This window comes from Bos indicus, chromosome 14 (genome assembly GCF_029378745.1).
Source record: "Bos indicus isolate NIAB-ARS_2022 breed Sahiwal x Tharparkar chromosome 14, NIAB-ARS_B.indTharparkar_mat_pri_1.0, whole genome shotgun sequence".
Classification (NCBI taxonomy): domain Eukaryota; kingdom Metazoa; phylum Chordata; class Mammalia; order Artiodactyla; family Bovidae; genus Bos; species Bos indicus.
In genome coordinates this window covers 4,219,557-4,246,379 of record NC_091773.1, presented here as the reverse complement: position 1 = coordinate 4,246,379, position 26,823 = coordinate 4,219,557, and the positions used below count along the sequence as shown (strand labels likewise).

General features: G+C 49.5%; 1 protein-coding gene across 1 annotated transcript in view; it reads right to left on the bottom strand.

Moving 5' to 3' along the window:
• COL22A1 (collagen type XXII alpha 1 chain) overlaps window positions 1-26,526 on the bottom strand; it is a 224,614-nt gene extending 198,088 nt beyond the window's left edge. The window contains exons 1-2 of the mRNA XM_070802401.1: window positions 26,091-26,526; window positions 3,381-3,543 (exon numbers count right to left, since the gene is read on the bottom strand). Of these exons, the coding sequence (XP_070658502.1) occupies window positions 3,381-3,498 (118 nt within the window). The 5' untranslated portion in view covers window positions 3,499-3,543; window positions 26,091-26,526. The remainder of the gene's footprint in view (window positions 1-3,380; window positions 3,544-26,090) is intronic.
• Between the last annotated feature and the right edge of the window lie 297 nt (window positions 26,527-26,823).

Genomic DNA, 26,823 nt, shown 5'->3' with positions numbered 1-26,823 from the left:
ATATATATATAGTGAATAACATATAAGTATATATTATATACTATAGATAATTATATATACAGTCTACATGTATTTATACAAGTGAATAACATAATTATATATTATATATTATGTACTGTGTATAAGCATATATGATTATGTATAGGTTACAGATATATCCATGTAAGTGCATAACAGTCATGTAACAGTGCTGACTACTGTTGTCAGTTTCTTTAACTCCTCCTACTATGTTGGTTCAAAAGTGACTTCATTGTCTTTCAGACCTGCAAAAGGCAATCCAAAAAATCTTCAAACGCTCATATTTCCATCTGGGCAGAGATAACTACTGCTAACCCACGGTGTATTTATCTATGCTGTTGGCAGAAGTGGGCCTGTACCCGTGGCACTGATATATAAGCTGGTTCCCAGCATCCAGTGATAGGCCAGGAGCCCATTTCCAGTGTGATAATGCTGGTTTCCATGGCTGCAGAGATTCCGCCACAGGGATGAACATAATTTATTTAGCCAGTCCTCTCCTGTCAGAGAGTTAAACAGTTCACAGTGTCTCACTATTAGAAATCATATAAAATGGATTGCATTCATATATTTTAGAAAGTCTACGGTGCTTTATAAAAATAGGCTCATATCTTTACAAATATAAACTTTATATAAGCTATATGACACTTTTGATTAAATAAAATGCAGCACTATAATTTATTTCTGATCCACAGGGCAACCCTGTGCAGAGAGCTTGCTGGTCCCCATTTTACAGTTAGATAATAGGAAGAAAAGTGTTTTCTAAACTTCAAAGTGCTGCCCAAGTAGACAGGGGAATCATCAAAATGCCCTTGCCTCGATTTTTCCAGAATCTGAGTCTTGGCCATGACAACGGGAGCAGCGGATCAGGCTTCTGGAAATACCTGGCACAGACAGTTGATCAGTGAAAATAATTTTTTTTTTTTTTTAAAAAAGAGAGATCTCACTGTGTTAAAACGTCCAGTTGGCAAAAGTAAAAAATATTGACTGTGGTGGCCAGTGAGGATATAAGGAGAATGCCTTTATGGGCTCAAGGAGTGAGTCTGGGGTTTGTCACCCCCATCATCAGAGCCCTAAAAGCCTTGTATCTTTGAATCCGCCAATTCCAGATTCAGTGATTTACTTAAAGAAAACCAGCAGATAAATAGAAAGGGCAAAAGTAAAGCTGTAAGGAAGTTCATGGCAGCATTGCCAAGCAAAATCCCGGAGCCTGCCTTCATGGGTACGCATAAGGACCACTTAAATAATATTCCGCCTGCATCATTCAATGGAATGCTAGGCGGCCACCACAGTGATGGCCGTATTTACCAATGTGGATACACCTTCCACTCTACCATTGCCACATTTACCAATGTGGATACATTTTTCACTCTATCATCTATCACTAGGTATGAAAAGCACGTGTGTGTGTGTCTGTGTGTGTCTGTGTGTGCATGTGCATGTATACAACTGCGTATTGAGGAGAGAAGCTACGAAAAGAACCATCGCTTCTTTCTGGCAAGCAGAGCCATGAGCGAATTGTATTACCTTGTAGTTCTATGTAGTCCTGATCTTGCGTTTACACAATACACAATGCATTAAGTTCAAAAAACAAAAATGATATAGCTAGGTATATTTAAACACACACGCACACATCCTCATCCCACCCTGCTCCAGTGCTCCCCTTGAATTTTCCACGTCTACCTTCCCCTCTAGTTTTTTAAAATCCAAGTCCAATCGGCTGAGAAGCCGAGGTGAACCCCTGCCTTCGCAGAACGGATCCCCTAACAGGATCAGAGCTTTTGAAGTGTGTTTGCCCAGATGTGTGCACTCAGAGAAAACTCCTGGGGAGTTTTTGTCCTGGACACAAAGGTCATCCTTTTGCCTTTGGGACCATGATGTCCAAGCCTGATCAGGGTGATTGCTGCCCACGGCTCTAACCCTTGAGGTGATGTGGTTGCAGGCGGCAGAAGGTTCACTCGTGCGGGAGGCCTCACCACGGGGCCACTTTCTCTGGAGGCCAGGGCACAGGTGCGGTTGCAGGAAGGTGAGAATGAAGGGCAATGAGGCGGGAGGGGCCCTGGTTTCTGGCTTCGGTCCTGCCACTCGCAGGGGCCCTGTGACCCCACAGACTGCTTTCCACTCCATGAAATGGGGGCGGAGACAGAAGGTCCTCGGGCCTTCCCACTTCTGAATTTGATAATCCTGGTGCCAACTGGGCACTTGCAGCTATACTGGGGGCACAGAAATCTCCTGGGAAGGCCCGTGTTCCCCACACGGAAAACAAGATGTCCACACTCATCACTGTCTGTCTAGCTACCCCAGCTTTGTGAGTCGCAGGCAGAATAGACCCTTGTAAAGTGATGGAGAAACACAAGCCTTGGGGGGTTGTTGTTTGTTTTTCCTCTTCTTTGGAGGGCCCAGATAAACAGCCTGACTCTAGCTCAACCCTGCCCATTCGTTCAACCTCACAGGGGGTGGGGCATGGGGGCGGGGGGGCTCTCTTTTTTTTTTTTTCAACGTTTTAAAAAAATCAAAGCATAGTTGATTTACAATATTGTGTTATTTTCAGGGCTTAGAGCAAAGTGATCTGCTTATGCATATTTATGTATCAATCTATAGTCTTTTTAAAAATTCTTTTCCATTATAAGTCACTACAAGATACTGAATATAGTCCCCTGGACTGCACAGTAAATCCTTGCGGTTTACGTAGTTTTTATCCAATACTGGGCATCTCGTCTGTAAAATGGGGCAGCATTTCACACCCAGCCATCCAGCGGCAGTTCTCTCCCTGAGACCAGGTCCAGCTGTGTACCGCAGACCTGGCATGCAGGCTCGGGGCTGGGTGCCGTGACAGCCCAAGCCGCTCCCGTCCTGACTCCTTCCCCAGGTCTCCCACGGACCATGACTCCTCCCAGGAGGCCCTCGGACAGGTGGGCAAGCCGTTCTGTCACTTCTCACCTCTCCCGCCCGGGCTGTTTCTGCTCCTAACTTCCCCACTTTCTGGCCGCTCACTGTCCCGGCCACCCCTTTAGGCTGGACTCCAGGGCACTCAGTGCCCCTCGGGCTGTGGCCCAAGGTCCTCTCAGGAACCAGACGAGGCAGCAGGACGCTAACCCCACTGCTGTCCCCACACCATGTATGTGGTCAACAGAGACACAGCCTCAACACGTTGTATGATCGACCTCAGATGTGTGTTCACTCTCTCACACGTGTACACGCCCCAGTGGCATGGCTGATTATGACTCACACTGGCTGGGGGACAGTGGACACCACACCTGGGATGACCCACACTCTCACACCCCCTGGCACTAGCTCACCCCCGGCCCACACCCACACACACATGAACACACACCCACTGCTCTGTATTCCGCCTACGGCCCTACCTGCCCTCTGGGCCTGACAGCCGCGGTCCCCGCTCCAAAGCAGCAGCATCCACAGGAGGCCGGCCACGACGCTCCCTCTCAGGTGGCCCATGGCTCTCTCGTGCTTGGGAACCAGCATTTCTTGGCCAGGAAGAGACACCGTGAGGGTCTACTGGAACATGTCCTGTGTGAAGAAAGAACATCTTTACAGGAGGGCCCTTGAGCTAAGAAGCTGCAGAAGTAACCTCTGGACCCCCTCAGGGGAGGAATTCCCCAGACCCAGCCTCCCAACCCTCTTCACTGCTGAGACTCAACTTTTCACACAGCCAAAGGTGTGACTTTCTAAGAGCAAAGCTCAGTGTTACCTCCTGTTCCCTGATTCATCCATCTCTCCGGTCCCCATCCATCCATTAGCAGATGCAAATTAATTAAGAACCCGCAGGCCTCCTGTTATCTGCTCCCTAAGGCTCTTGACCTGTGACACTAACGTCATTATTCTGATCGTATTTTCTACTTTTAGACATTAATAGGCTGCTTTATTTGTTTAGCATGTCACAAGAGGACATCTCTTTGCCCATACTCAGCTATTTTCTTACAATAGATTTGTAGGAAAACACTTGGGGCGTCCGTCCTATGGGTTTTGAAAGGGCCCTGGTAAGAACTGTCAAACTGCTTTGCAAAAAGGCTGCCCTGTTTTCACTGCCCCCAGCAGTGTCGGAGTGCATGTGTGGGGCCCCTCTCACTGCGTACCTGGCCGCACAGATTGGCACCATTCCTTTGATCTTGGCTAACTCAACATCCCTTCTTGCTTTCAATGCATTTCTTTGATCCATTGAGGTTTATTAGCTAAATGATTTCCCATTTTGTGTATTTTATTTTCACGTGGATGGCCATTTCAAAAACTGTTTGTCATTGAGAACACCAAGATCCAGGTAAAGGAAACTGCTTATAGATGTTACCATTCATTTATTCACTCACAAATATTTGCCAGTGGCCTTCATGTGACAGGTTCTGAGGGCAGGCAGATGAATGTCACCAAATCCATACTCACGGACACCTGGGAGACAGGTAAGACATAGGCCCAGGCAAGGTAGGCTCAATGACACTGAGAGAGGGAAGGGGGTGTTTATGGGGGCTCAGGAACAGGAGGGGGATTGTCCTGTGACCATTTCAGGAGAAGGTGAGATGATAGTTACCATGTGTAAGAAACCCTAAAAACTCACAAAAAGCCATTAGAACCAATAAACAAACTCAGCAAAGTTGCAGAATGAAAAAAAAAAAACAACATTCAAAAATCTGCTGTATTTCTGTCCAGGAGCAATGAACAATCCATAGAGAAATTAAGGAAAAGAATTTTATTTACAACAGCATCAAAAAATAGCATAAAATACTTAGGAATAAACTGAACCAAGGAGGTGCAAGACTTGTACCCTGAAAACCACAAGTCACTGCTGAACGGAATTAAAGAAAGGCCTAAATATGCAGTAAGACATCTTCTGTTACTGCTTTATGGTTATAGGGTTTCTGTCTGGGGTGATGAAAATGTTCCAGAAATAGTGCTGATGTTTATATAATATCTGAATGAACCTGTTGCTACTGAGTCACACACTTAAAATGGTAAATGTTATGTTATATACTTTTTATTACAATAAACCTTATAAATGATGTCCATATCCTTATCTCTGTGAATATGTTATGCTACATAGCAAGGAAGAATGACAGATACAGGTGGAATTAAGATTGCAAATCATGACTTCCTTGGTGGGCCAGTGGTTAAGAATTTGTCTTCCAACACCAGGGACGTGGATTCAATCCCTGGTTGAGGAATGAAGATCCCACATGCCACAGGGCAACTAAATCTGTGTGCCACAACTGCTGAGCCCACACACATAGCTAGAGAGGCTGTGCGCTGCAACTGGAGAAGCCTACACACCGCAGCAAAGACCCAGGACAGCCAATAAATACATAAGGAAATGAAAAAAAACAATAAGTTAATGCTAAAAAAAAAACAAAAACACATAGCTAATCGCCTGACCTTAAAATATGGAGATAACCTGGAGTATCTCGGTAGGCTCCATGTAATCACAAGGATCCTTACAAAAGGAAGAATCTGGGTCAGAACACAGAGAGATGGCAACCTGAGAAAGACTTGCTCAGCCATTGTTGGCTCTGAGGACAGAGAAAGGGTCCACGAGCCAAGGAATGCAAGTGACCTCTGGAAGCTGGAAGAGGCAAGGACTGAATTCTCCCCTCTGGACTTCGAAGGGGACAGCCCTGCCAACCCCTTAATTTTAGCCCAGTAAGACCCATTTTGGAATTCTGATCTTGAGCACTTTAAGATAATAAATCTGCATTGCTTAAATTGTTCTATGATTTGTCACAGCATCCACAGGACACTTAATTCAGATGACAGTTTAGGGGAATGGAGGGCCCAGTGGATCCTGGGGCATACTGAGTGGTCCCTCCTGGCAACTTCCCACCCTCCCTTTCTCTTCACCTACCATCTACAAATGTTTGTCCAGGCCTTTTTCTCTGGACTAAATCAAGTCCCCCCCAAATTCACGTGTTGAAACCTCAATCCCAAGTGTGATGGTGTTTGGAAGAGGGGTCGTTGGAAACTGTGTGTGTGGTAGTTGCTCAGTTGTGTCTGACTCTTTTCGACCCATGGACTGTAGCCCTCTGTCCATGGGATTCTCCAGGCAAGAATCCTGGACTGGGTTGCCATGCCCTCCTTCAGGGGATCTTCCCAACCCAGGGATCAAACCCAGGTCTCCTTCACTGTAGGCAGATTTTTTATGGGCTGAGTCACCTGGGAAGCCCCTTTTGGAAGATACTTAGGTTTAGATGAGGTCATGAGGTTGTGTTCACCACGATAAATTAGTGTCTTTATAAGAAGAAGAGATCTCAGGAGTGGTTCTCTCTAGTGAGGGTGGACTGGTTGGCCTAACTGTGAAACAGGCAGCAGATTCTGTAACAGCCCAGGAGCATCCCCACACTGGGCTGAGGACTGCCTGACCCCACATCCCAGGCTGCAGGTCAGCACGCTCAGCCCTCTCACAGCTCCATCACCCACCAGCACCACTAAGAGAAAAGCAGCTTCGGTCGATGGGGTCAGATGTAGATTGGGGCAGACCTCGCCAGGAGGTCAGGAGGCAGAGCCTCAACCCAGAGTGCCTGGTGGTGCAAATCTCCGTCAATCACCAACTCTGCAACCTCAGAGAGCGACCTAAACTTTCTGCGCCTTAGCATCCTCACTGAGGAGTGAGATACGAACAAACCACCTTACAGGGTTGCTGCAAGGGGATTAAACAAGAAAACTGCAAGTAAGGGCTTCCCTGGTGACCTAGCGGTTAAGAATCCACCTGCCAATGCAGGGGACACAGGTTCGATCCCTGCTCCGGGAAGATCCCACATGCTACAAGGCAACTGAGCCCATGTGCACAACTACTGAGCCAGCACCCTAGAGCCAGAGAGCCACAGCTGCTGAACCCGTGCACCTAGAGCCTGCACTCTGCAACAGGAGAAGCCACTGCAATGAGAAGCCAGCCCACGGCAACTAGAGAGCAGCCCCCACTCACTGCAGCTAGAGAAAGCTGGTGCAGTGACAAAGACTCAGTGAAAGCAAAAACAAACCTTAAAAAAAAGAAACCTGCAAGTAAAGCCTTAGCACAACCTTAAGGCCATGTCAGTAGCAGAAGCCAGGGCAGGGACTCCGACCACACGTGCTTCTTCAGCCCATCACCATCCTGTGCACGTGTGCATGCTATGCCACTTCAGCCGTGTCCAACTCTTTGTGACCCTGTGGACTGCAGCCCTCCAGGCTCCTCTGTCCATGGGATCCTCCAGAAAAGAGTCCTGGAGTGGATTGCCATGCCCTCCTCCAGGGGATCTTCCCGACTCGGGGACTGGACCTGTGTCTTTTACTTCTACCTGCATTGGCAGGCGGGTTCTTTACCACTAGCGCCACCTGGGAAGCCCAAGGGTCCCTTACCTGGGTAAAACCCGGCGTCACTGGAAAGCCTCCACGCTGCACATATCACAGGTCCCATCTCTAGAACAGCACCATGGTGTGGACACCTGCATCCCCCATTCACAGGCCAGCAAGCCAAGGCTGACAAGCAGGGAGATGCCCCCAGCACACCCAGCTGGTGAAGGGTAGAGCTGCATGTGAAAGCAGGTCCACAGGACTCAGAAATAACTATTCCTTAGGCAATGGCACCCCGCTCCAGTACTCTTTCCATGGGAAAATCCCATGGATGGAGGAGCCTGGTAGGCTGCAGTCCATGGGGTCACTAAGAGTCGGGCATGGCTGAGCGACCTCACTTTCACTTTTCACTTTCATGCACTGGAGAAGGAAATGACAACACACTCCAGTGTTCTTGCCTGGAGAATCCCAGGGACAGGGGAACCTGGTGGGCTGCTGTCTCTGGGGTCGCACAGGGTCGGACTCGATGGAATCGACTTAGCAGCGGCAGCAGGACAGCAAGCTCCCCCAGGGCCAGTCTGTGCTGAGCTCTGTCCCGGTGAATATGTGTGGAGATGAAAATTCACAGTCTTGCTGTCTGGTCCTCTAAAGAAAAGGCTGGGGAAATGTGTGTGCTGCAAGCCAGGCCCCTTTTAGCAACATCTTCTCTGCAAGGCAGTACTGCGAGCCCCACCCTCCTGAAGACGAATCTGGGATCAGGGAGCACAGACAATTTTGCTAGGCACCCAGGCCAGTAAAGTCGGAGCTGGACCTGCTGTCAGGCCTGAATAACCAAAGTCCACACTCTCCAACACTCACCTTTTTAACATATATCACATGCTTACTAAATGCCAAGAGTCATTCGCAGGACTTGATACATAATAACTCATTTAATCTGGAAGGCAGGTATCATGAGACCCATTTTACAGATTAAGAAACTGAGGCACAAAGGGCTCAGGAACCTGCCCCTGACACACACCCAGTAGCCGGGATTTAGTCCCAGGCAAACACAGGCACATAGGTATAATCAAGCATAACAGGGCTTCTCAGGATGTTGGGATCTGGCTGGAGAAACCCTTCTTTCTTAAGCACAGAGACAACATGGATATAGCCAAAACAAGTCGTGCATCCTCCAGAGGACAGAGAAGGGTCTTCTCTGGTTGTTGTGTGATGGATTCCATTAAGTGATTTCCAAACATTGAACCATCCTTGCATGCCTGGGATACACTCTGTTTGGCCATGACCTAGAACTCCCTTTATTCACTGTCATATTTATTTGCTAATATTTTGTTGAGAGTTTTTGCGTCGAGTCTCACGAGAGATATTGGTGTGCCATTTTCTCTCCTCGAATGCCTTTATTTGGGATTAGGATCATGTTGGCATCACAGAATGAGATAGGAAATGTTCCCTGTACTTCTGTCTTCTGGAAGATGTTGTAGGGAAGAGAATGAATGAGTGTTCATAGCAAAATGCCCACAAGGAGGCAGGCTAGGTAAGGCACCTTTATGCTCAGGAGCCACTAAATGAGCATCCCATCTCCATCAAAAGAGGGGATCACCCCTACTCCATAGGGGATGCTGTGAGGGTTCCATGAAGTCGTTTCTACAAAGCATGCTGCAGAGATACTGGCACAGACCAGGGACACAGCCACTGTACCTGGTGAGATCTGTGTGCCCTGCTTCCCCACCAGCAAGCATGGGTACCACGATTCTACTTCTCTCACCAGCTCTGTCTAGGACTTGGCTGCCAAGTGGGCACGACGCAGGCCACACCCTGTCCCTAGGAGGCAGGGCTATACCATTAGTCTCCAAAAAGTCCAGCAATTAATTTACTGAGCTGAGTTCCTTCCACGAGCCAGCCCATCGCCATAGTAACCAGCCTTCCCTATTCAGGGACTCAGAGGTGGGGGAGAAAAGACACTGAGCAGAAGACAATTTAGAGGGAGAAAATGAGATCTGGCACATCGCGAGGCAGCCTGGACAAAGTGCGAGCTCTGCCTGCTGCAGAGGGTCTGGCCGCTGCCCACGGAGGGTGGAGACTGTGTGGAGTGAGGCACCGCGGATGTGTTGCTGGGGCGACGGACGAAGCTCTGGGCAGGAATCTGGTGGAGACAGGAAAGCCTGGCGTGGCTGTGTCCAGGACACTGAGCCGGGTCCTTCTGAGCCTCTGCTGTGCTGTCTGATGAAGACCGCACTTGCAGGGGCAGAAGGGCAGAGGGAGCTGTCTGGCTTCTGTCTCTATGGAAGCCCAAGAGGCCAGCTGCCTGGGGAGTGCTGGGGAGCCTGCCTCCTGGATTCAAGACCTGCAAAAGTCCTCCTCAGTCACCACAGACCGAGCACCTTCAGGGCCGTTGACTATTGCTGCAGCAGCTGGCACAATGACAGAGCTTCTGTTTAGAACCCTGTGTTCAGAGTCCAGTTCTGCCTGTGACTCGCTGTGCAAACCAGGGAAGTCACTTAACCTCTCTGGACCTCAAACCATTCACGTATAACACCTATGTCACAGGCCAGTATTAACTGCGTAGGGGTCCCAGGCCTTTGATGTCTAACTATTCCCCAATTCAGTTATGCCCTGAAGGCAGGTCAGGTACTTACTAAGTGCCAGGCGCACAGAACAGGACACTGTCCAAGAAGCTTCAGACCTAATAGTGGACGCAGATAAGCAATTAGATGCTTCCATTTCTGTAGGGTCAGTGTTCTGATAGCACTTGACTTAGGCCTGAGAGTCAGGGAAGGCTTCCTGGAGGAGCTTACACCTGAGCGGAGTCGGGAAAGATGGGTGGAGAGCAGGCAGGGAGATAAGGGTTGTCTTCACCAGGAATAGCCCGCCTCCCTTCCAGGATCACTTATGAGCAATAAGTAAAGTATTTAGATGAGGAAGTAAAAGCAATGATGAAAATTCAGGCTGGACCACAAGGCCAGAATCCATGTTAATAAAGACAGTCAAAGGACTTGGTCAGTAACCTAGTAAAAGGGGTCAGACTCTGCCCTTGGAAGCAGTGGATGTCCTCATGCAAGGGAGTGACCTATATCAGTGCAATTTCGAAAACCCTATTGAGAAGGATGGATGGAGCAGAGGTACCAACAAGGAGGCCAGTGCAACATCCAAAGAGAGATGCTGATAATCTTTCCTAAGACAGTAAGGAGGTCAAGTGGTCCTTGGGCTTCCCTGGTGGCTCAGACGGTAAAGAATCTGCCTGCAATGTAGGAGACTAGGGTTCGATCCCTGGGTCGGGAAGATCCCCTGGAGGAGGGCACGGCAACTCACTCCAGTATGGACAGAGGAGCCTGGCACACTACTGTCCATGGGGTTGCAAAGGGTCAGACACGCTGAGCAACTAACGCCAACATTTTCAAGTGGCCCAGCTGCAGATCCCATGGTACCAGACTTCCAGTTTGAACATCTGGGAGCCAGGCACTGAGTGGGGTGGGGGCGATAAGCAGGACATAGTGAGTGAGTCTGAGTCGCCTGGAAGACACCCGGGTGGAGAAGTCAAAGACATCTGAGTCTAGCTCAGAAGAAACAATGGGGCAGGAGACCCTCCTGGAAAAGTGAAGAGGGAGCAGAGGACAGAGCCCTTAGGGAAAGCAGTGTGCTGCCAGGGTGGGGGCAGGCAGAGGAACCAAGTGCCCGCCCCCTGCCCTGCTGACACAGCGTCGGCCTCACGGTCAACTACCGCACTTTGTCTCAGAAGTGCTAGGGTACTTCTGTGCTGCTGCTTTGCTTCCCGTGATCCAATGTTTTCCTGTGACTTTCATGGTGGAGAACCCTCTGTGGTGCACTTTCAACTATAGACAAACAAACAAAATCTTCAAGAGAATAAAAAGATACATCATAGATCAGGAGAAAATATTTGCAAAAGATGCATCTGATAAAGAACAGTTCTTCAAAATAAACCCAAAACCCTTAAAACTCAGCAATAGGAAAACAACCTGATTTTAAAAATAAGCTGAGGTTCTTAACAGACCCCTCACCAAAGAAGATATACAGAGGGAAAACAAGCACAGGGGAAGATATTCCATATCACCTGTCATCAGGGAAATGCAAATTCAAGCAGCAGCGAGACACCCCTCCACACCTGTTAGAACAGTCCAAAGACTGACAACACCGAATGCAGGCGAGACTGTGGCCCAACGAGAACCCTCAGTCATTGCTGGTGGGAGCGCAGAATGGCGCGGCCACTTTGGAGAACACTCTGGTGCTTTCTTACAAAACTAAACATGTTCTTACCATGTGATCCAGCAGCCACCCTCCTTGGTATTTATCTAAAGGAACTGAAGCCTTAGGTCCACACAAAAACCTGCACACGGATGTTTATAGAACTTTATGTATAACTTCCAAGACGCAGAAGCAACCAAGATGCCCTTCAGCAAGTGAATCAATAAATAAACTGTGGTCCATCCAGACAATGGAAGATTATGCATCACTACAAAGAAATGAGCCAGCTAGCCATGGAAAGACCTGGAGGAACCTTAAATGCATATTACGACGTGAAAGAAGCCAATCTGAAAAGGCTACATGCAGTATGGTTCCAACTCTGTGCCGTTATGAAAAAGGCCGAACTATGGAGACAATAAAAAGATCAGTGGTTTCCAAGAGTGTGTCGGGGGTGAGGGGAGGGAGGGATGAACAGGCAGAGCACAGAGGATTTTTCGGGCAGTGAAAATACATGTCCAAACCCACAGTATGACAGCTGGTTCAACAGGTTATGCGATAACAGATGTGGTGAACGTACAGTGGCATGAACGATGTAAACAGTAGCCAGAGCCATGCTGTGGTTTCACTTGAATTGTTTTATCTCCTCACAACAAGCTGACCAAATGGTGGTTAGAATCCAGGAATCTCAAACTCAGGAAAGTTAACACATGTGTCTCAAATCATACACCCAGGAACATGCAGAACTAGAATTCAGCCGTAGACAGATACCATCAGTAACCACAGAGGACTGCTCCCTGCCCTCTACAGAATGAAAGCACTAGCTGATGTCTCATAGAAGAGGAGGAAACAAGGGAACTCGGGACTTCAGGAGTCTAGTTCTAATTACCAGCAAGAACACCCACCCAGCTCTCCTTCTACTCAGACACTGAAAGACTCACATGGAATCAGCTTAAACCCCAGGCTACCAAAATGCAGGATCAGTTTCATTGCAGGGGATGGACACAGAATGAGAAATGTGCTTTGCTAACCTCCTTCTTTGTGCTGTGGAATTCAAAAATATTTCCTATCAGTTCTTTTTATCAAGAGACCAGATGCCAGTCGCGTTTCTCTGCCAGTTGCTAAAAACTGTGAATGAAACTCAAGCCACGGCATCTCTGGAAACTCTGCTGGAGTTTCCGGGAAGAGAGGCGTGTTTCTGATAGAGATGCTAGGTTTGGAGTTGTGGAGGGCCATTTGCCATGACCCGGGGGTGGGGGAATCCTGATGGAGAAGGAAGCCACCCATTGAGGGGAACGAGATGAGTTTTGTCGCTTGAGCACCTTAGCCCAGTGTTGCCCAAAGTCCACAAGCACTCAGAGCTTTTGTGTTGGGGATAAATATTTCTCCAGCCCCATTTTTTAAAAAATCTAAGCCAGTCTGACTGGGCTTCTTTCACTTCCAAACCACAGACAGGCCTTGGACTTTATATGGCTCTGCAGATAATGGCTCCATCTTGCGCTCACCCAGGCCCTTCCAAGTGCCCTCCCCACCCCGGGTCCTTAATCTCCTTCCTTGCTCTGTGTCTTTTCCCCTCTTCCCCTCCTTTCATGTTTGATTGACAACTCAGCTTAGACTGGCTTTCCCAGAATCCTTTTCCAAGGGCTGACTTCCAAAGTCCATCCAGATACCGCACCCCTGCATCCTTCCTGGGCCAATGGGGCAGCACAGAGAAGGATGCCTTCCCTTGAGAGAGCCCCACCATCCGCACCAGAAACCACTCAAGGCCCGTGATGGCTCTGTGAGTCTGTGCAAACATCCGACAGCTGCCGTAACCCTGTTCTTCTCTCTTTCATGTTCAGTACTGAATTCTTCTTGATTTTGTTCTTTATTTTCTCTCTCCACCGCCCCACCCCAAATAGACTGTCTCAGTTCATTTTACAAGAGACTGTCTCCGATTACAGGGTCCTGAGGACACAGAGAGATATTTCTGTTTAACTTATTTTGAGTAGCGTCTGGTCTGATGAAGCAATGCATATAAATAGTGCTGCAGTGCCCACTCTGATTTGGGAGGTGCCGACCCAGTAGAGTCCTCATTTTTGGGGGGAAGGACAGTGAGGAGTCATAAGTGGTGTCCCCCGCTGCCAATCTCAGCTCTCAGCCCCCGTTGGAGCTGAGATTGGCAGTCAACAGAGAGCCACGGGCCGTGGGGCCAGACAGACTGGAGTTCAGTTCCCGGGTCCAGCACTTGTCAGGTTTGCTCCATGATCTCAGCTACTGTCTAAGCTTCCGCGCCTCGTCTGTAACAAGGGGATTAGCCTGCCCCATCAGCTTATGGGAAGGATTAGGGTCCCTACCACAGTGCCCGGTTGCCAGTCAATTAAAAAAAAAAGCTATGAGCACTCAATTAAAGGAAGTTACCAGAGAGTCCTTTCTAGCACTTGTTTCAAGTCAACAGTACCTTCTGTACCACCACATGAGACCTCTGTCTGAGAGAGTGGTCTACTCCAAACTCCCCCACTGCCCCATGCTTGAGGCAGAGGAACCAGAGACCAAATTGCCAACATCCGCTGGATCCTCAAAAAAGCAAGAGAGTTCCAGAAAAACATCTATTTCTGCTTTACTGACTATGCCAAAGCCTTTGACTGTGTGGATCACAACAAACTGTGGAAAATTTTGAAAGAGATGGGAACACTAGACCACCTGACCTGCCTCTTGAGAAATCTGTATGCAGGTCAGGAAGCAATAGTTAGAACTGGACATGGAACAACAGACTGGTTCCAAATAGGATAAGGAGTATGTCAAGGCTATATATTGTCACCCTGCTTATTTAACTTATATGCAGAGTACATCATGCAAAATGCTGGGCTGGATGAAGCACAAGCTGGAATCAAGATTGCTGGGAGAAATATCAATAACCTCAGACATGCAGATGACACCACCCTTATGGCAGAAAGCAAAGAAGAACTAAAGAGCCTCTTGATAAAAGTGAAAGAGGAGAGTGGAAAAGTTGGCTTAATGCTCAACATTCAGAAAACGAAGATCATGGCATCTGGTCCCATCACTTCATGGGATATAGATGGGGAAACAGTGGAAACAGTGGTTGACTTTATTTGGGGGGGGCTCCAAAATCACTGCAGATGGTGACTGCAGCCATGAAATTAAAAAACACTTACTCCTTTGAAGAAAAGTTATGACCAACCTAGACAGCATATTGGGAGAAGGCAATGGCACCCCACTCGAGTACTGTTGCCTGGAAAATCCCATGGATGGAGGAGCCTGGTGGGCTGCAGTCCATGGGGTCGCTAAGAGTCAGACACGACTGAGTGACTTCACTTTCACTTTCCACTTTCATGCATTGGAGAAGGAAATGGCAACCTACTCCAGTGTTCTTGCCTGGAGAATCCCATGGACAGAGAAGCCTGGTAGGCTGTAGTCCATGGGGTCACACAGAGTCGGACACGACTGAAGCAACTTGGCAGCAGCAGACAGCATATTAAAAAGCAGAGACATTACTTTGCCACAAAGGTCTGCCTAGTCAAGGCTATGGTTTTTCCAGTGGTCATGTATGGATGTGAGAGTTGAACCATAAAGCAAGCTGAGAGCCAAAGAATTGTTGCTTTTGAGGTGTGGTGATGGAGAAGACTCTTGAGAGTCCCTTGGACTGCAAGGCGATCCAATCAGTCCGTCCTAAAGTAAATCAGTCCTGAATATTCATTGGAAGGACTAATGTTGAAGCTGAAACTCCAATACTGTGGCCACCTGACATGAAGAACTGGCTCATTTGAAAAGACCTTGATGCTGGGAAACATTGAAGGTGGGAGGAGAAGGGGATGACAGAAGATGAGATGGTTGGATGGTGTCACCGACTCAATGGACATGAGTTTGAGTAAACTCCAGGAGTTGGTGATGGACAGGGAAGCCTGGCGTGCTGCAGTCCATGGGGTAGCAAAGAGTCTGTGACTGAGCGACTGAACTGAACTGAACTGAATCCACTCTCAGCCCCTCTCATGCTTCCACCTAAGCCTGAGTGCCCCCAGTAACCAGGTGCTGGCAACCTCGCAAGGCACTAAGAACATCTCAGAATCCTGCACTCTTGGAGCTGCACAGTGTCCGAGAGATGTTAACCATCTTCGGGTGAGGAAGCTGAAGGGAGGATCCAGCCCTCACTTGGAGCCCCTACCTTAAGAGATGCTGTAGTCTAGCATCCAAGCTCCTGGCTCAGCCCTGGGGGTACCCAGGACCCCAGAATCTCTGAAGACACTTTTCCTTCTGAGGGTGAGACTCTGACATCTGAACCAGATTGTAACCCTGTGGGTTAAGCTCTGTAAGTCTGTAAAGGGCCTTGGGCACAGTTGTCATTGGAGCACACAGGTCTGTTCACGTCATTCCCAGCAGAAAGCCTTCTCCTTCTGGCCCTCAGTCTGGTCCCGATCTCCTTTTCCAGGTTCGTGGTCCCCACCGAAAAGGCTCCTCATGAGCCTTTTCCTCCAGCCTCAGCAACTTCCCCCTCTTTCTTCAACACCCCACAATTGCCCTAAGTCTTTGCCACTGCCTCTGTCATTACCTCTGGGATGACAACAGTCTTTTCCTTGCCAGGCAGACTCCTACTCATCCTTCAAAACCCCTAGGATGCGTCTTCTCCTCTGTGAAGCCTTCTCTGATTTCCCACAGAGGGAGTGTCACTATCTTCTTCAGGCTCCCACAGACCCCCGGGATGATACTGTTTTATCATCTCACAAACAATATTAAAACTGACCTCCTTATCTTCTGAACCCTGTCAAGTGGGAAGCTGATATTGTAGTGTGTTGCTGTTGTTCAGTAGCTCATTTGGGTCTGACTCTTTGTGACCCCATGGACTGCAGCACTCCAGGCTTCCCTGTCCTTCACTGTCTCCCAGAGTTTGCTCAAACTCATGTCCATTGAGTTGGTGATGCTATCCAACCATCTCATCTCCTTCTCCTTTTGACTTCAGTCTTTCCCACCATCAAGGTCTTTTCAAATGAGTCAGTTCTTCGCATCAGGTGGCCAGAGTATTGGAGTTTCAGCTTCCACATCAATCCTTCCAATGAATATTCAGGGTTGATTCAGGTTGTATTATGATGGGCTCCAGCATAACTGTCTCTCTCTCCCTCTTTCTGGGCCATCAATACATGAGCCTAAGGAGTGACTGAGCTGAACTTAAGGCATTTCCCCTCTGGGGGTGGGCAGAGGTGAACTCAGGCAGCTTTGGCTCCTCCCATCCCCTCATCTAGTGTTTATGTTATTTTATCTTATTTCCTATGATCTTTTTTCCTTCTCCTTCTGGGTCAGGAAGATCCCCCTGGAGAAGGGATAGGCTACCCCCTCTAGTATTCTTGGGCTTCCCTGGTGGCTCAGACAGTAAAGAATCCACCTACAAGGTGGGAGACTTGGGTTCTATCCCTGGGTTGGGAAGATCTCCTGGAGGAGAGCATGGCAACCCACTCCAGTATTCTTGCCTGGAGAATCCCCATGGACAGAGGAGCCTGGCGGGCTACAATCCATGGGGGTGCAAAGAGTCAGACACGACTGAGCGACTAAGCACAACAGCTTATTGGTCTGTGTTTTCCACGGAGCTCCTTAGACTTAGCGGTCATGTCTCAGGGCCTGGAAGGGTGACAGGCACAGAGCAGGCACTCCATGCATCAGCATAACCATGACAGAGTGTCTCCACTAACTTAACTCTACATTGACTTAGATAATAAAAGCACATTCTCTTTTATTTTTTTGAAAAAAAAAACTAAAAAATATAATCTTAAAACTTCTACGTGCTGAGAATAGAGCAAGCATGTGGCTTATGAGCACAGGAGTTACCGTCTCTGTCTAGTCACAAAGGGTGTTTCTTTTTTTCTAAGAGAGCTTCTCAGATCTCCAGGACCCATGCTCCACAGGTGTGAGTAGGTGGGGAAGGTCAGGGATGCCTGGGGAGGAACCAGGAACAGAGACCCCCACTGGGTGTTTCCTTCTCAGGGAATCAATGCACAGATGTGCCTGACACAGTGGGACCAGGGAGGTTCGTGCCCAGTGTTTCCCGGGGCTCCGGCTCACTGTTGTTCAAAGGATCCGCTGTTCTGGCATCACTGTATGGGGACTCCAGGACTAAGGCGAAGAGAAAGCTCCAGAAATACCTCCCCTTCAGGGGGGGCGGCAGTGGGAGTGGTTCTGCTCATCACCTCTGTGCTTTGCCATGTCCAGTGAAGTCAGGCTTTTCAAACCCAGTCTGAGCATTTCTCGGTGGGAGAATTCGCAGGAGCGACAGAGAAGAGCCTCTTGAAAGGTTCTCTCTGAGGACTGAACCCTGCCACCCCATCCTCTTTCCTTCCTTTTCACCTGAGAACAGTCCACACATGGCAGATCAACTCGTGGCGACGTTAATGCATCACAAGGCCCTCGTGCATCCATCCACCCGCGGGCTTGGTCTCTCACTCACCGTTTCGTCAGTCGGCTCTCTCGCCCGCCCTCCACCCAGGGAGTCATGCATTTCTGCACCCCCTCCGTCCCTCCCCACCTCATCACCACCAACCACCCACCCATACAGGCGCTCACTCACACCGCAGGCCCAGTACGGAACCCACTCCCACCCAAGCCCACACCAGAGCTTCGGCAACGGAGATAAACCAGGCAGAGTTCCTGCCTCCGGGACTGCACATGGTAGGAACACAGCCCCAGAGAGGAACAAGGCATTCAAAATAGTGTGGGGTCAGTTGCAGCGACGTGGGTGAACAGAGTGAAGAAAGTCAGAAAGAGAAAAGCAAATACCATATATTAATGTGTATGTGTAGAATCTAGAAAATGGCACTGATGACCTGTTTGCAGGGCAGGAATAGAGACACAGACAAGGAGAACGGACGTGTGGACCCTGCAGGGAAGGAGTGTGGAACGACCCGCGAGAGTAGCACTAACATATATACACTGCCATGTGTAAAGCTACCGGGAAGCTTCTGCATAGCACAGGGAGCTCAGCTCGGTGCTTGCTCTGTGATGACCTAGACGGGTGGGTGGGGGGTGAGGGGTAGCGGGGAGGCTCAAGGGGGAGGGGATACGTGTGCATGGCTGATTCATTTTCTTTCACAGCAGAAACTAAAACAACATTGTGATGCAATTATACTCCAGTTAAAAAAATAAAAACAAATAAAAATAGTTTGAGGAATTCTCCACTTTCCTCCAAGGCTCCGTGTTTACCCTCTAGGAAGCCGGATGTGAGAGCCCAGCCTTAACAGACAACACGCTGACACAGAGAAGGGAAGGGAGGGGAGGGGAGGACAAAGTTGGGGGAGCACAAGCGAAAGAGGCTTCTGCTCTTATCTGGCCATTTGCCCCTGGACAGGTCGCCTACCGCTCTAGGTCTCTTCTCCTACATAAAGTGATGACTAACTCTGTCTAGTATTCTTGCAGAAATTAGTCGGGGGGAGTGTGTTCCAGTAAGTCCTGCTGCTTGGTGAGTGGTTGGCTAGGGGCACCCAAACCCCCGCCTGAACACACCGGCGGCAGCTTGGCCTCAGGGCACTGGGGTATCTGCCCCTTGAGGCCCTAAACACATCTGGCCTGCAGCAGGCATTCAGAGCACTAACCGGACACAGCCCTGGGGGCAGGGCTATCAGGAAATGACCAACCAAAGAGGCAAGAGATACAGGTATTTGTAGTCAGTATGTAATGCTGGAGATCCTGGTTGGATTCCTGGGTCAGGAAGTTCCCCTGGAGTAGGGATAGGCTACCCACCTCAGCATTCTTGGGCTTCCCCAGTGGCTCAGAGGGTAAAGAATCCACCTGCAATGTGGGAGACGTGGGTTCGATCCCTGGGTTGGAAATCCCCTGGAGGAGGGCATGGCAACCCACTCTCTTGCCTGGAGAATCCCATGGACAAAGAGCCTGGTGGGCTACAGTCCACCGGGTTGCAAAGACTCAGACATGACTGAGCGACTTAGCACAGTACATTCAGTATGTGCTGTACAGCCAGTGCATCATCTGAGGGAGGGGTGATCCTCTGTGATCAGGTGTTCAGGACTTTCTTTTCCAGCATAAGAACAGGCTGGTGTGTCTGACAGGGAATCCTGGGGCCTGTACGACCTTCTAAAGGTTCTAGCAAGTTGACCTACCAGGCATTAAGGATGTCAGATCTACTCACTGACCAGAGATTTCCGGGCCCTGAGCTGTCCCTCACCGTGTTTTCTGAGCCCATCCCCTTGGCTCCGGTAGAGATTCTCTAAAAGGTCCTGGACCACACAGACAAGCAAGAGAAGGGCCAAATTCAGACCCAAGTCAGACTTACACCCACCAACACAGCCCAGTCCACGAATCCAGGCCCCTAGGGCTCAGTGGGACCCCCAGCAATGCCCAAGGTCCAGAGCTGCCTGGTCATCACTCGGAGCTCACCCCCCACCCCACCACCACCACGCCACGCTGATGGGAAGGACTAACATCCGCCATGCATGCCTGTGTGTGGGACGCTGTGCCAGACACTGCAAATAACGGTACCACTTTTCCAATCTTGATATTTCACTCCCTTATTTGTGATTTAAACCAAGCTGTAATTTTATTAATCGGATACTATGTGCCAGGCACTTGATTATCACCGTTTGGAAATTCCTTCCTCCCACAAAGATGTACTAAGTTCCTTACTGCACCCACCATTGTGCAGACACTAGTAATTCAGAGATAAGAAACACAAAACCCGTGAACTCCAGGAACTCACTAGCAAGGGGCAGAAACAGACCAGCCCTTGGGGGATGACAGAAGTTGAAGACGTGAAGCTGTGGCAGCATGGGGGGCAGGGGGCGAGGAGCACAGGGAGGGCGGGGTTCGTGGGAGAAGCGAGCTGCAGGGAAAGCCCACGCGGACTCGCCCACAGCAACTCAGGAGCAAAGGGAAAAGCTGAGCTGCAGTAGGTGTTTCCACAGAGACCTGCAAACATGCCATCCAGGGTCTTATCCTGCCTGTCTGTTTCGCTGAAGGCCAATGAAGACCATTGCCCCACAGCCCAGTGGCCTCAGAGAAACCATTAGACCAGGCAAAACAGGCAATTCAACCTTTCAGTTATTAACAGAGCCCCTCCTATGAGCTAGACACAGTGGTAGGTAAACTTGTTGTAGTAGTCATTGTTGCTACAATTGTTCAAATGTTGGATTTTTGATTGATGTGTATGTTTGGATATAAGATTCTGAAAGGGTATTTGTCAGAATGTTACTACTGGATAAGCTGGGGAGATGAAAACACAGGACATTGCCAATAATTTTGCCCTTGTAAAAATACACTTTCAAGTGTAAAGCAACTATACACTAATAAAAAAAAAAATAAAACAAACATACATGTATTTAAATGCTAAAAAACATGCTTTCATTGCTTTTATAATTTAAGACATTCTAATGAAAAATATTTTCTAAAAAGAACAAAGATTGTCCATTGGATGAATGTTATACATTTATCTTACACACTTAAGGCAGATCGGAATTTTGGTTCAGCCCATGGATTCTGCACGAAGACATGGGTTTGAGTCCCAGCTCAGCTGCTTACTTACTGAGGGACTAAACATCTGTAAGCCCCGGATGGACAGGCCACTGGGCTGTCCATCTGCACAGGGGTTAGCAGCATAACTGATCCCCAGGAGTGATGGGAGAATGTGGATTATATACCCTGGGACCAAATGGGGTCCAAGCTCAGGCTTAGGGTCACACTAGTCTTGTTTTTATAGAGGTCAAAAAAATGTCATGGGAAAGGAGATTTCAATTATTCTACTTTTCTTTTTTTTCTTTGGTCACACCACATGGCATGTGGGATCTTAGTTCCCTGAACAGGGATGGAACCTAACCCCTTGCATTGCAAGCACAGAGTCTTAACCACTGGACTGCCAGGGAAGCCCCCTTTAATTATTCTAAGTACCGCCAAAAACATGGAGTAAGGGCTGACAGACAGAGGTGGCAGGGAGAAAGCTTTCATTTTAACGTGATATCCACTAACAAACCACTGGTTCCCCTTGGGAGGTGGCAGTTTCTCTGCCCCGGGAGTAGGATAGGAGAAGGTAGGCAAAGGCTGGGACAGATGAGTCAGACTCCGGTAGAGGAGATGGGGCAAGGTGGCTGTGATGGTCATCTCACAGGCTTGAGAAGAAAGAGCCTGTTAAAGGAACGACTATCCGGTAAAGCCCTGTGTGGTCATGAATCTATCACCCCAAAGAAGCTTGTAGCACTGTTTGATTTTCAAGTGAGACTTTGTTGAATGGATTGTTGAGCTCAGTTTGCTTTTTCTTGTTTTTATACAGCACACTCTGGCTTCAGCTACTTGGCTGCCGGGCAGTCAAGACCAGTTCCAATTGGCTCCTCTCTGTCAGGATGCAGTTAAAAGAAAGTCTTCTCTTTAGAGAGCTCCAAACAAAAAGGATGTGCAAATTGCTTTTTTTTTTTTTTTTTCCAAAACTGTATTATGAACCCAACTTTAAGAAATTAAAATGATGTTCTCATCTCTATCAGAACTTAGGCAGAGTTAGCTAGAAGTAGTGAGCACACAGTAACTGGCAGTGTCCAAGCTAAGGCAGGCGGACAGCAGATGAGAACTTAACCCCATCAAATGGGGTTTGTCACTAGAGGGTTCCGACAAGCTCCATGACCACAGCGGGAGGGCTGGTCGGCACATTCCCTGGATCTCGGCCAAGACTTCCCTCTGTTCAGACCACGATGTTACCCAGCTTTTGGCTTCTCATAAAGGCCCAGTCCCAAAACCTCCTGAGAGCCACTAAAATGGCCGTGCCTTTTGACCCAGAATGCCTATTCCTTAGGAATAATCTCAGGGAAGGCATCGCAAGGGGGGGAAGTCACATGCAGAAAGATGCTCGCTGAGGCAGCAAGTGGGAATGGGGAGTTGGAGGGGCACATCCACCAAAAGGATTAGAAGAAGCGATAAAAAATGGTGCTTACTAAACCACAAAGAAGGCAATGGCACCCCACTCCAGTATTCTTGCCTGGAAAATCCCATGGACAAAGGAGCCTGGTAGGTGGCAGTCCATGGGGTCGCACAGAGTTGGACACGACTGAGCGACTTCACTTTCACTTTTCACTTTCATGCATTGGAGAAGGAAATGGCAACCCACTCCAGTGTTCTTGCCTGGAGAATCCTGGGGACAGGGGAGCCTGGTGGGCTGCTGTCTAGGGGTTGCACAGAGTCGGACACGACAGAAGCAACTTAGCAAACCACAAAGAAAGCGACCAATTTTGCTAAATCATAAGGCTGAGGAGTGCTACATGTCATTCACTCATTCAACGTTGCAATTCCTGTGGACATTTGTTCACTTACTCATTGCAAAGTGCAAGGAGGAGAGGTCAGTGTGGCCGCCTGGCCTTCACACACACACACACACACACACACACACACATGCACAATGGGCAGGAAGACCAAGGGGAAGCCCTCTATGCCCAGGCATCTCTCAGTAGACATGCATTTAAGACCCATCTCTGTCTCTAAATACAAAACAGTCAAGTCATTCACGTTCTCCTGGACTCTGTCCCTTCATCTGTAAAATGGGGCAACTGTACTCTTCTCATCTTACCAGATACATCTTTATTGATTTCTGTTATTTGATTTTTATTAATAAAAATATTTATTTAATAAAAATGATTAAAGTTGTTTTTGTCAGGCAAGCTGCCTTGTCTTCCACTCTTGAGTAAGAAGATGGGCTAAGAATTCCTCAGGGACCTTTCCCACCCTAAAGATCCCTGTGGGCTTTTTTCATTCTGGCTCTCCTCAGCTGCCTGCATCTGTAATGGTGGCTCCTTCTGTTGGTGTGATAAGGGCTTTGATCCCCCAGATGTGGCTTTGAATCTTGGCTCTTGTATTCCCTCTACCTGTCCCGAGGTAAGCCATTCAGACTCTCACCTTCGGTTTCCTTGTTCACAAAACCAAGAAATGAATGACCCACAGAGAGTTCACAGTCCTGACCCGAGTGACCACACACCCATGCTGGCCTCTATTGGCAGCAGCCCTGAAGTAAGAGCAGGGGGCCAGAGTGGATGAGCAGAATTTTAGGGAAGGAAGCACTTAGGAAGTGCAGACCCTCAAGCTGGGAGAAGACCTTAAATGTTCACATGGCCATCGACGTTCAGATCAGCACCCATTCCGGCCCTGTGAAATGGCCGTCCAACCTCTGTTTAAATCCCTCCAGCATCGGAGCCTCGTCCCCCAGTGATTGAATCCAGGGGAACCCCTCCTGTCTGTGACCCGATATTCCCACTGGACAGGAATCCAGCATCCAGTGAAATTTCATTCACCGGTCCTCCTGCTTCCACCCTCTGGGGACCGAGAGAGTGGGTCAGCTGTCTCTTCTCCACAGCATCCCCGCAGATTCCATCAGCCACGGGTCTTCTCTCCTCCGCAACAGAGGCTCTTTCTTACAGTCCACAGCTCTGTTCCCAGGGAATTCTCTGCATTCTCTCCTCTGAAAGTGACTCTGCTTATCTGCAATCCTCTTAGAATGGAGCCAGAGGGAGAGAGAGAAGCTGGACCTTCCAGTCCAGAGGGGGCAAGCCCCCTGCCGGTCACACCAGTGACACCGATGACTGTGGATGACCAGGGGGCATCCGCCTGGCTGGTGGGCAGCCACATGGATGGCCTCCCTGGGACACAAGCCCAAGGCTGTCCCATCTTCTCACTTTTCAAGAGAAGCCAGAGATTAAGATGTGTACATGAAATCTCCTGATTCAGTTTATGTTGAAAAGTAATCAAAACAAATGCAAAATGCTCCTAAGAAGCATTAAGACTATCTGAGGGCTGGATCAGCCTGTAGGCCACTTCCTTAACCATTTTGTAAATAATGAAAAAACTTTCGAGAACCTGACGAAACTTTGAAGAAGCTCCAGGGGAAAAAAAAAGTTACAAATTTCTGCTCCCAACATTTTCAAGGCCCCAAGGAGGTGTGTGCGTGTGTTCCGACAGTTGTGTCTGACTCTTTTCGACCCCAGGGACTGTAGCCCACCAGGCTCCTCTGTCCATGGGATTTTCCAGGCAAGCATACTGGAGTGGATTGCCATTTCATACTCCAGCAGATCTTTCCAACCCAGGGATCCAACTCGAGTCTCTTGGTCTCCTGCAATGGCAGGTGGATTTTTTACCATTAGCACCACCTGGGAAGCCCCTTCAAGGCCCCATTGATCCCCAGAGTCACTTGTGGATCTGCAGAAAAGGAAACCCTCGACTCTTCCAGCCTCTTGACAGACACAGGACACCCACCGACACAAGGTGGCAATTTCCCTCAAATCACACAGCTGGCCCCTGAGCAGCAGAGTGACAAGGAGATGCAGGATGGGGTGGGGGTACAACCACTGATGCCACCCCCTCCCCGGGTCTGTGCAGCAGAAGCTAACTTAGATCCACCGCATGCCAACGAGGTCCCGGGCACTCTCAGAGTTCTCCCCGTGTGCTTTAATCATGTCCATTTGGCAGATAAGGAACCCGAACCTCCCTGGGCACAGCTCCCCCAGCTCAGGGCAGCCAGAGAGAGCAACAGAGTTAAGACCAGGAAGCCAAATGAGCAGCAAGGCTCCTGACCTTCTTCAGCATCAGTGCCAACCAGATAGCACACCCCACTCAGCCCAACACAGAAGCCCTGGGCTTTAGAACTTCCCTGGAACAACTCAGTGAACTAAACTCAAAGGGTCTGAAGATGTGGCCTATCACCGGGGGCTCTCACAGCACAAGTCTGGCTTCCTAGGATTTTTCCGGGTGTACATCCTCAATGAGACACAGACAGACGGGAGCTGGAATGACCTGTGTTCCCACAGGGGTGCCGTACAAAGTGCTGGAAGATGACAAGTAATGGAATGATGTTCTGTGGAGGGGACCAGGGGGGTCGCCCCCTTCAGGACATGCCTGATAAGCCTCTCCCCTGTCTGTCATCTCTGAGTCTGGACTTGAGTGGGGAGAAGGGAAGGTACATTTTCCCAAAAATGTGACTAATTCCAATTACATTTTATAACCTGGGACAAGAAGCTCAGGTCTGCTGCAGAGATTGGCTTTGCAGAAAAGGAACAAAAACACCTTCCTGGGCCAGAGAAAGTTGGGAGAGGGAGACACACTGCTCAGATAGGAAAGAGATGTCAACTGAGACCAACAGGCAAAGCTCCTGGACACTGAATGCAAAACCAAAGGGACACTATCCTTCCCCACTTCACTCTCTTTGTCATTTTTTGTCTTTTTTTTTTTTAATCTTTCTGGCTCCTCTTCCAAATTTCTTATTGGAAAGTTAAAAGAAGCTAGGATGTCTCAACAACTCAAAAGTAGCAACTCAGAAACCAACCTGCATCTGACAGGCTGCCGGGCGCCAGCCACCCTGTGCTCCTGTTTCCCAGGGTTGTTTGGCTGGAATCAAACAGGTGCTTCTCACCGACTTTGCTCCATCCCATTCTGAACCTGGGCCCAGCACAGGCCCACCTGTCAGGACCGAGGCCACACTGCCTGAGGAGCTCAGTGCGCTGGTGCTCCAGAAAGAGCTAGATCCCAGGGAGGAGAGGGCATTGCCCCCGGGGCTCACGCCCCCAGGACGCTCCCCTCCTGGTCGCGGAGGAGATGGGGGAAGCCTGAAGCCCTGTGACCCCCGGCAGCCCCGAGCAGAGAAGAGAAGCCGGCCTTACCTGGCAGGGGCGAGGCTCAGGGGGATGCCAGCCGGGGTCCCAGTCCAGGCGGATCCAGAAGAAGCGAGTCTGGAGAAGCCGCGAGCCCCAGGCAGCCCCCTCCCGGGCGGGGGGGTGTCACCGCCCACCCTCCCCCCAATCTAGCAAGCTGACTCCCTAGATTAGACCTGTAATAGCTCTGGCGAATTGGCCCCGGCCGGGGTCCGGAGAGAGAGCTACTTATCCGACCACTAACTAAATAAATACTGTAAAAAAGGTGAGGCTTGGCACTTAGAGGATAAAACAGAAAGTTTGTGAGAAACAGAAAAATAAGGAAACGGGAGACACCTCCTTGGGGGGGAAAAAATGCAGCAGCGGCAGCCAGCCCAGCTGCTGCCCAAGAACAAAGCTGCTCTGGTCCCCCCAGGGGCGAAGCGGCCGGGGCGGTGGGATCCCCAGCCCGGAGCGCGGAGGGCGGGGCCCGGAGGTGGGCGGGGCGATGAGGGAGGCGGGCAGTGGGGGGGGGGGCTAAGAGGGGCGGGGCGGGCGAAGGGGCGGGGGCGGGGCGAGCGGAGAAGGAGTCGCCTGGTCCCCTGGAGTGCCAGGGGCCGGAGGGGCGGGAGGCTCCCGGAAGAAGGGGGAGAGGAGGATGGGGTGTCCCTCTGGGGGTCGCGGTTGGGGGGTGGGGGCAGGAGGCTGGAGAGGGGTCAGGGCAGCAGGAACAGCGTCGGGCCCCAGGCGGCAAAGAGAAGTC